Source organism: Polyodon spathula, chromosome 19, assembly GCF_017654505.1.
Source record: "Polyodon spathula isolate WHYD16114869_AA chromosome 19, ASM1765450v1, whole genome shotgun sequence".
NCBI classification, from domain to species: Eukaryota; Metazoa; Chordata; class Actinopteri; order Acipenseriformes; family Polyodontidae; genus Polyodon; species Polyodon spathula.
In genome coordinates this window covers 606,903-616,976 of record NC_054552.1, presented here as the reverse complement: position 1 = coordinate 616,976, position 10,074 = coordinate 606,903, and the positions used below count along the sequence as shown (strand labels likewise).

Here is a 10,074-nt window from a genome sequence, read left to right as displayed (position 1 = left end):
CTGCCAACCCAATACCCGCCCCCCTCCCCTCACACACACATTTCATACAGGCAGGGCTTTCGCCCTCCACAGAGCCCCTTAAATCTAATATGAGCCCCATAAATCTATGGGGGGGGGGGGCAGTGATGGCAGTGGCAGCATCTTGTCCAATCAGAAAGATGGAGTCTCCATAGCAACAAGCCATGAGCTGTTTATAAGCACACGCGTGCATCTGATCGATTGCACACTACCGTGTCTTCACACGTTGCACTGTCCAGCTCAGAGACCGGCTTTCTCACGCCTCACTGTTTCTCAGAGCCCATCCCTGGCTCTATATCTGTGCAAGAATCAGGGCTTGCTTTAGTAAAGAAAGAGAACCAGAGTAATAGAAATAACTAGGTAAATAAAAAAAAAATGCAGGAATTTACTTTACACCAAACCTTGTTACTGATCTTAAGCACATGCGACGCTAAGATAAGGCAGGACCTTGAAGTCTCTCCAGGGCTGAAAGGGTTAAACACCTTCCGTTAAACGCAGTCCTTTTCAGAAGCAGTAAGGTTAGATGACTGTAAAACTGTTCTCTCTAGCAAACATACAGTAACCCCCCCAACACACACAACTTCACAACAGCTCCTGGGTCTGTTACAGATTTGAATAAGAGTGAATTGTACACAGAAAACAATTCCAGTACCAGGAAGGGTGCTGACCTCTCCAGTCTTAAAACCCCCTTATATATTTGCCTAATAAAAAATAAAAAATAAAGGTATTTGGCATGGCTTGATTTCTTGTAAACACTGAAACAGTGCCCGGAAATAAATAATGTTGATTGTCAAGCACCTGAACCCAGTCACTTGATAACGATACAGTTTGTATTCTAAAATAAACACACTCAACAAGGGAGAGATTCTGCAATTATATTTTATTGGGTTTGGAAGCAAAGCTGCATTGATTTTACAATTTTAAGCAACAAAATAAAAGGTAAAAATAAAGTCAGTTGGGCATTCCTAATATTAACAATAGAACAATAAATAGAAACTACTTATTTCTGCAAAGCAGGAAAAAAAAAATACATAACGCTCATAATTTTGTGCAAGGCTGTGTTTTTCTAAATCTATCTGGATTATGCTGCTGCTGCTGCTGCTGTGCTGGTTTTGAGGGAGGGCGGGTGGTCTGTCTTTCCGGTCTTGCTTGTGGAGCTCTGTTTTGACTCACGGCTTTGGTTCTGATCGACGGCTTCTTTTACTCAGAGGAGCCTGTCTCTCCACGCTGCTCAAGGTCTCACAGGAGGTGGTGATGCAGTCACACTGGTCAGTATGGATGTAGGTGTAAGGCAGGCTCTTCCCTCCAGGACATTCCAGCTCAATGGTCACGTTGTGAGTCTTCAACTCCTGGCAGCAACTGCAACTGTGTTCTATGTTGGCAGCCTTAGCAGAATATCTAGCAGGCCAAGGAAACAGATTAGCATTAGTATCTAAAGCACCCTTTCCTTGAATTGCTTCAGATTCTCTGCTCTTCAGCTAGCATTAGTAATGGGGCACTGTACTCACTTGGAGAAGGTCCCACAGGAGCCCGCGCAATGCGTTATCGCAATCTTCTGAGAGGACTGGCAGCCCTGATGGGTGAGGTAGCTATTGACTGTCATCAGCTTGCAGTCCTTCTGTTTCTCAATACCTGCAAAGAGAATATTTTTAATAAACCCTCATTAATGAACCTTGCAGCGGTTGGACTGTGTTTTACATCCATGACATTACGTTAATTGTTAGTCTGACTGCTGCATGTTTTTATTGAAGCTTAACTATTGAGTGGCAAACGAAACAACTGGATCAGAGCTATGAATGGAAACTCTGAATGTGTATTCAGCATAATAAAAAGAGTCAACAGAGCCTTCCACATTCTCATAGCTTTGTAATCTGAAAGTATAAAGGTGCTATGGAGCTGGCAGCAGCTTTGAATTCATACAGTATGTCTCCAGTAGTTACTTCACTTTGAATGTACAGTAAAGAGATCTTCAGATACTCACATGTCTTACAGCAGCCGTCTGGAGTGGTTTCGATGGTTCCCTGAAGTAAGAAAAAACAATGAAAAAAATGTAATTGTGAGAATGGCTTACAACAGGAAGGGTCAGCTATATTTGGCTTTATATCTGTGGGTGCCACACACCAGTTCAGGGTACAATAGGCCAAAACAGAAAGTAAGGGTTGTGGTTAGGGATAACCACACCTATCAGAATTGAATACTGAAATATAACATCTACTATATTCTGATGTTTATAAACTTTAGATTCCTGTTCCTCTATATTATTACATAACTGCAAAACCACTACCGTAATTTGCATAGCATAGCATGCATCCTTTTTCAAAGTTTTAGGTGATTATATATCAGTGTAGCTGGGTTGAAGTATTCTTTACAGCATACTATGATGTTTTTAGTTATACAAGGGCTCAGAGATATGCAAGGTATGCAAGCCAGACTATTCACGATACACTGGGTGCGTGTTATATTCCAGACAGTACAGTACACTCCGCAATGCATTCAGCACGCTGTGTACTCACAGGCTGGCAGTTGCTCTCGTGGAACGGAGGGCACGCAATGCTGGCGAGAGTTGAAATGAAGCTGTCTTTGATCTTCAGGCATCCATGCAGAGCACACATGTTGTTAGGGGGAGACCACCTATCTCCAGGCTGCATGAAGACGGAAGGGAGACAACAGCATTAATGGCAGGGAGGGCCCTCTTGTCTTACCAGTTACCTGTTCACTGTGGAGACAGGGCGCCTTCAGTTCCCCTGAGGTCACATTTATCAAAGGTGCAGTTTTCATCCCAACTGTTGAGAATTTGCAACGCTAGTAACAGGCAGCTCAATTTAAGAGACAGTTTAAGTTTGTTACCCTTTTATTTTGTAACATTAATATTCAGAATTGCTTCGGTGTAAAAATCTTGATAAATGACATCGAGATCTAAAATGTGGAAACAAAGTTGATTGGCAGGCAGACAGACGATGTGGAAGTTGGCGTTATAGCTGTGGACCCAGCGTAGGTACAGGTGATATGTATATACGTTGTAACCCAGCATGGAAATACAAACCTTCAGTAAATGAATGTCTCCATTTTCAAGGTAAACAACACATTGGTTCTGGATGCATTTGCCACAGCATTCTCTCTCAGACTGAACATTCTTAAATCCCTGCCATTCAAAAAAAAAATATAACTCAGTAAATAGTGAAATAAAACAGGTGAACCAATAATTTGGCAGACCTGTCACGATACATTGATATGACCAAGAAATAAATTGATCAATCGAATCTTGCAAAGCGTCTTACTGGTTCGCAGGTGTAGTTGCACGGCATGGGGATGCAGGAAATGGTGTTGAGCTGGGTTTTAACGTCAAGTTTGTCAGTGCACGTGCAGACCTGGCACTCATTGACTGGGATTTTTCCGCCGGGCTGGAGAGAAGCAGAACAGGTATAACAGTCAGGTGTGTGAATGACTAGTGCTGCACAAATTGTATTATTCTCCTCAGAAATCAGGTGCTGACAATGGTGTTGATCAGGCTCATTCACCACTCAAACTGTAAAGAATGAAGAAGGAGCTGTTTTGGATTTGTGAGCATAGACTTGTGTTCACAGCTCTGTAATGACTATTGACAAGAAAGCGTATGAACAGTTAATTTAAAGGATAGGAGTAAAGAGGTAGGACAATGTTTGCAATTAAAACAATTACATTGAATTCACTTCACATGATTTTCTACATTTAAATGCCCCCCACCCCCTGAATTACAGACGTTAAATGCAGTGAAACCACTGCTTTAACTCCTAGATTGATCCTCTCTACACTATGATATACACAGCAAGGTGAAACAGAAGGAGGCACACATCTCTCTTACCATATATTCTGAGTTGTTGTACACACAGACACCCTTTGGTTCTAGAAATGAAAACAAACAGTTTGATACAGTTTGAAAAACGTGTTCATCAATGCGAGCGATTCAATGACTTGCACTCTCAATGCATTGCTAAATACACAGGTGCAAAAACTTACCAGACAAATGTGAGTTTTGGTGTAGTAACTTTCAACTATTACTGTAACATACTATTCTGCAGTAAATTATACTATATTATATATATTAAAAATCTTAAAAAGATCATTTAAACCACTGGGCTTATTTCTGAATGGTTGTTGGTTTATTAGATTTGCCAATTTCCATTTCTAATAAACCAACAACCATTCAGAATTAAGCTCAGTGGTTTAAATGATCTTTTTAAGCATTTTTATGATCAAATATAAAAAGCAAAGGACTTACCACAGCTGTAGGTTGGGCAGCATGCATCACTCTTAGCTGTCATTACAGGGTGGAATCCCGGTTTACAATTCTGGTCAGTTGTTGAACACAAGCTAATGTTGCATCCTAACATACAAGCAAACAAAAAGAAGGAAAAGGTGATTCCATTATCCCAGGCCCGAGTGGGTATCTTATTCTAATAGGGTTTAATTGCTAATCTTTGTGCATTTTAAAACATAACGAAATAAAATAATTTTTGCACTTATTCATTTCCCTGCGGGCTAAAGACTGATCAAAAATGACTTGTACTGGTTTGCACATCCAAATAAATACTATCAAAAATAATAATATAAATAAATAACGAACAAACGTCAGATCATTGACTTTTAAACAGACGTGCAAGTTCTTGAGTTTTCAAGGTGACGCGTCCTGACGCACGGCACACGCGCGTCGCTTGGTAATTGAAACCTGCAGAGAGATCTGGCTCTCAGCACACTTACTGCAGACGAGCTGATGGCAGCATGGATCCTCCGCGCTGGTCTCATTCACCATGACGAAGCCATGCCCAGGGCAGGTCGGGTCTTTGTTTACTGGACATTGCCGGGGGGAGCACTGGACCCCGTACGTGTCACGGCTGCACACACAGTCCTGGCAGTTGTGCTCAAATTTCTCATCAAACTGAGGGAAAGACAGTCTATGTGAGGAGCAAGTAACAAGAAGCTGTCTGTCTGTCTTACACATACCTGTGCAGGAAGCCAGCTTCAAAGGTGTACATTCGCTGCATCAAAAGAATTTCTTAAACCGGTTTGAAATCGCTCTACAGAACAATCACTGCAATCATTCTGTCAAAAACTTCTGCTTACCTCTCGAGGCACACCATGAGGGTCCAGACACCCTAAGAAAAAATAAACGGAAAAATGAATGTCGGCAATATTAAGATTTATTGATTTATTTATTGATTTATTTATTTTTTAAATATGGGTTTGCAACAAAATATTTACCAACTTTACCTCAAAAAAGCTACATGTTAGTTTAACAGCTCATACATGCAACTATGGTACAGTTTTGCAATATTTCCTTTTTGGTTCCGAGAAAGAATTGGTTTGACCAGAGTGATCGTCATTATATAATATTAAAACAGGATAACCAAGCAATAAACAGGACATGCATGCCATGGTAGATGTCAATAAATAGGACATGTATGCCATGGTAGATGTTTGAATGCCATAGCCTCGGCACACTAAGAGGTCTGCATTGATGAACTGAAAGCTGGTGGAATGTAGATCTGTCACTGTTGAAATGATAGACCTCAATGCCAGCTGCAGTGCAGTACATACCACATTTCTTCACACAAATGTCAGAGTTAGGGCTGAAGAGCATGGTGCCTTCAGGGCAGAAGCAGCCCTCAGTTATCTGTAGAGTGTCTTGCTTTTGAACAAAACCAGAAGACCTGTAGAAAGAAAGGGTGGGGCAACCATTGGAAACAGACCACTGCACAAGGACAAGCCAAACTGGTATACTGGTTTTGAGGTGATGTTAGTGAGAGGTGAGATCAATGGGAATGCAATGGTTCTGCACGATGCAATGGTACAATATGGGCAACCTTGAGAAGAATATTACAGCAAGGATGACATGTTCATATATTCCACAAAAATATGTAATGAAGCAAGTCGACATCTTGTACTGACAACACAATACAATAAAACCCAAACTCGACATATTTTTGTTACAGGGACATTCATGTAAGCATCGCAGAGTGGTTTACCAAATATATATATATATATTATATATATATATATATATATATATATATAATATATAATACCTACTTCCGAATATATAGGCATCCTACAAGTTTTTTTTTTCAAAAAAAAAGTGATATTACTACAGTAATGACTGTTAAGGGAATTTTCTCCTTATAATTCCTCTAGAGGAAAATATGAACTTGAGCTTTACCCATTAGACTCTTTAAGCATCGCTTTTACAAAACAAAAGTCTTGTTTTATATATATATATATATATATTATATATACTGGATATATATATATATATATATATATATATATATAATATATATATATGTCAGTTATAAACTCCACCTTCGCGCTCAGAATTTATGACATCACCGAAACTTTTGATGGAATTATTTTCCTGTAACTCACTTAAGCCCATCTATTACATATATTTATATATATAAAGAGGTTTGCTAAAGGGGAAAACTACTAACCTAAGTGCGCAAGAGGGCTGTTCAGCAGGCCCACAGGGTTTGTAAACCATGTTAGGGGAACAGCTGGAGGCTAATAGAGAAAGAAAAACACGGGTCAATATGTTAGGCTATTAGAACACGAGAAACTTGCAAACAACCAAAAAACAGGACAAGTGTATATACATTTTATAATCACACACACACATGTATTATTAAACATGAACATTAAGCACATCGTAGCTGCTTGGTACCCAAAACTGTAAGCAAAATAACTTCATTAAATACATACTAATGTATGCTATCCTCACTGTTCCAGTGCATAGCTGTGTGCTAAGTGCATGTAGTCAATACAAATGAATGGCATGGACAGTGTGACTACATATCCCATAAATGCACTGACAGATCCTATTTATCGTGATAGCAATGTATGATATTAATGTAGCACTCTATACTTACGGCATTTCCCGCGGGTCAAGCTTCTCCAGTCTATGCAGATGCCCACTGAGGCACACATGGAGGCGTATGTCTGTAAACTGGAGCATTCCATGGACGAATTCTGCATGTGGCATCCGTCAAACACACAGGCCTGGAAGAAATTATCTGCCGGGATGTGCCTGTGACACTCTGCAAACACACTGTCAATTCAAAGGGCAGAACAGGTTATCTATCCAGTGAATGCACCGCTTGGAGGACACAGAAGCATCGCATCAGCAATACAATAAGCAAAACACTTTCGGGCAGGGTCCTTAAGTTGTTACAAGGTTTTCTCTCATCAAGCTGGTTTTAATACTACAACTAATGGGCAATAGGGATTTGAGAAGCTGGTGGTGCAGAAAAGCTTTCAGTGAAAGCCTTGGTAAAGCACAGGCAAGCATGGAAAGACAAGCAAGAGATACCTTGGTGAAGCACAATGCATGTATAGTATGGTGCACTACAGAAAAACATGGACTGCAAATTCCTTTTTAAAAGTCTTCAATAAGCTCAGACAGGTAACAGTTGAAGCCACTGGCTGACTGAACCTACAGTGCATCTGGACAGCATTGACCGCCAGTCACCAGTTTTGATCTGAAGAAGCTGAGTATGAGGTACTGCACCTGCTCTTCAGGATGCTGCACAGTGAGTCTGGGACACAGGGCGTTGTGGCAGGAACAGTGGGACTGGGTGGCCGGTTGGTGGGCCTCAATGATGGAGACACACAGTTCACCTTGTTGGGGTCTTCCACGGGCCAGTAGTCAGCCATCACTGCACAGTCGTTGATAAGCTGTCCTCCAGGAAGCATGCAGTCATCAGCCTTGTTGTTAGTGCAAGTTCCTGAACAGCGGCAAAATAAATACACACATCTTTACAAACCAACTGATGGAGTATCTCAATGCACGGTCAAAAGCACAGTGAAAGCATGGTAAAGCACGGGTAAGCATGGTAAAGCACGGGTAAGCATGGTAAAGCACGGGTAAGCATGGTAAAGCAGGGAGAGACACAGCATGGTGGAACAAGCCATGGTAAATTATGCTAAATGCATATTACAACCATGGAAAAAGCTTGGGTACATATTGCTCTTCTGGACTGACGGGGTGTGATTTTATTTATTTATTTACTTCTTATTCAATGAAAATTATAACATCCTAAAAACCATGCAAGATGTTATCAGCCTATAGCTGCCAGTAAACGCAGGTATATTTTAGTCACAGACTGATGACTCAATGGCAGGACGGGTTAAAACCAGTCTAATTTATGAGATTTCTTAAATCATATGAAATACATTCGCCAAAGCCTTTCAGGAACACAAAACACTCTGTCTTACCGCATTGTCCCTGGGTGTTGTTTCCGAATATGTGGTAGGGCAGATCAATAGTGAACGCGATGCCACTGAAACTGATCACTGCTTTTATTTGAGGTATCTCAACGAAAATGTACAGCTTGGAGCTGTATATCTTCATCCCATAATTGACGAAGGGCAGTGAAACTACCTGCTTATTAACCAGCACCTAAAGGAAGGGCAGAAAGGTGCATGATAATCAATATATTACACTCCAGCATTTAAAAAAAAAAGAAAGATATTTAAGCAGGAAGACTCCTGATTCCATACCTGTAACTTCACGCGGCCTCCAGTTTCAGTGTTCCTGAGTTCGACGACCAGGGCGTCGTAGAAGATGATGATGGAGCGAGGGCAGGACACCTGGTCTCGGATGTCGCAGTGGACGTTGTCGATATAAACTTTAAACCCCAAGTTATCCAATACGGGGTTGATCTCCTCCACCAGTACATAGCTGCAGTTCCCCTGATAGCTGTAGTACGATCCGTCAAAGGTAGTGTAGTGGGGGTCTCCCCAGCCATTGCAATGACCTGAAAACAGAAACCATGGGCATGCCTGCTGCTACTCTGGACTCACAGACGGGGCAGGACAGGACAGGGCAGCAGAGCGCCACTCAATTGCAATATTCCCTTTTCATCTGAAAATGACTGTCCCTTCTGCTCTTAATTATACTGTGCATTCAAGTTTTGATCAAGTTTTATTTTACAGTGCACTATTGATTTATAATGGGTTAGTAAACTATTAAACATCTTTAAAAAGTGCCTCCGAAAAAAAAGTGCAACCTGTGTTTTAATGCTTTTGGCCTGAAGAGGCAGAATACTCACAGTCACACTCGTAGCGAGGACAGCACAGGTTTTCATCATACTTCAAAACCGGTTCCCGTCCATTGGTACAGTTGATCTTCACTAGAGGAGGGCATTCGTATGGGACAATGATGACTGTATTATTTTCAATGCATTTCGCCATGGTGCAGTTACAGAGCCAAAAAATTTCACCCTCCTAGATTGAAAGAATAAAAAAAGAATGGGAGGGTTGAGAAATGAATTGAAAACATTGTGCAATCTAATGCTGCAGCCTTTTTACTGGTATATTTTACTGATACAAAATATCTATTTCAAAACACAGTGCTCTCTTGAGCTTCTGTTGCACATTCAGAGGATATCCAGAAAGTAAATGTTAAAACTCATGTTAGCCATCTTGCTTTCATCACAGTACGATGGAGAAGCTATTAAGAATTGAACCCTTTTACCAAATTTCAGAAACACACACACAGGACTGAACTCTCCTGATATAAACTGTTTTTTAAAAAATTAATCACATTGTTATGTACCTACATGATCTCTTTTCTTCTAAGTTTGTTCCTTTTGGTACACAACAGTTTCCCTTTTTCAAATGGTGTATGTATATATATATATATATATATATATATATATATATATATATATATATATATATATGCCAATTATATATAATATATATGTGTATAATATATATAATATATATGCTGTTGGGTTAATCTATATTCTGATTTACACATTATTCTTTGAGTATGTTTTATATACTTGCACCTGCGTTCTCATCATCAACAGGGACTGTTGAGGGTGTGTCTATCAGAAGTTTAAGACTTAAGAATATAGAAAAGCTGTCTCCCACAAAAAATATATCAACAGATTTTAAAATGTCAGAAACAATTATACTTACGTATCGCGGGGGGTCCAAATCTGTACAGTCTGGTACTTTTGGAGTTGTAGAAATGGTGGTTGTAGTTGTGGTTGTTGGTGTTGTTGTTGACTCTGGTGT

The 10,074-nt window shown here is 40.2% G+C and overlaps 1 protein-coding gene across 1 annotated transcript in view; it reads right to left on the bottom strand.

Moving 5' to 3' along the window:
* Nucleotides 1–897: 897 nt before the first annotated feature.
* Nucleotides 898–10,074, bottom strand: part of LOC121294981 (mucin-2-like) — a 32,313-nt gene continuing 23,136 nt past the window's right edge. The window contains exons 28-45 of the mRNA XM_041219244.1: nucleotides 9,976–10,055; nucleotides 9,099–9,273; nucleotides 8,548–8,804; nucleotides 8,263–8,446; nucleotides 7,556–7,772; nucleotides 6,918–7,096; nucleotides 6,483–6,552; nucleotides 5,593–5,705; nucleotides 5,119–5,150; nucleotides 4,756–4,933; nucleotides 4,277–4,381; nucleotides 3,860–3,900; nucleotides 3,297–3,419; nucleotides 3,062–3,160; nucleotides 2,532–2,660; nucleotides 2,000–2,039; nucleotides 1,527–1,650; nucleotides 898–1,416 (exon numbers count right to left, since the gene is read on the bottom strand). Coding sequence (XP_041075178.1) covers nucleotides 1,188–1,416; nucleotides 1,527–1,650; nucleotides 2,000–2,039; nucleotides 2,532–2,660; nucleotides 3,062–3,160; nucleotides 3,297–3,419; nucleotides 3,860–3,900; nucleotides 4,277–4,381; nucleotides 4,756–4,933; nucleotides 5,119–5,150; nucleotides 5,593–5,705; nucleotides 6,483–6,552; nucleotides 6,918–7,096; nucleotides 7,556–7,772; nucleotides 8,263–8,446; nucleotides 8,548–8,804; nucleotides 9,099–9,273; nucleotides 9,976–10,055 — 2,375 coding nt within the window. The 3' untranslated portion in view covers nucleotides 898–1,187. The remainder of the gene's footprint in view (nucleotides 1,417–1,526; nucleotides 1,651–1,999; nucleotides 2,040–2,531; nucleotides 2,661–3,061; nucleotides 3,161–3,296; nucleotides 3,420–3,859; nucleotides 3,901–4,276; nucleotides 4,382–4,755; nucleotides 4,934–5,118; nucleotides 5,151–5,592; nucleotides 5,706–6,482; nucleotides 6,553–6,917; nucleotides 7,097–7,555; nucleotides 7,773–8,262; nucleotides 8,447–8,547; nucleotides 8,805–9,098; nucleotides 9,274–9,975; nucleotides 10,056–10,074) is intronic.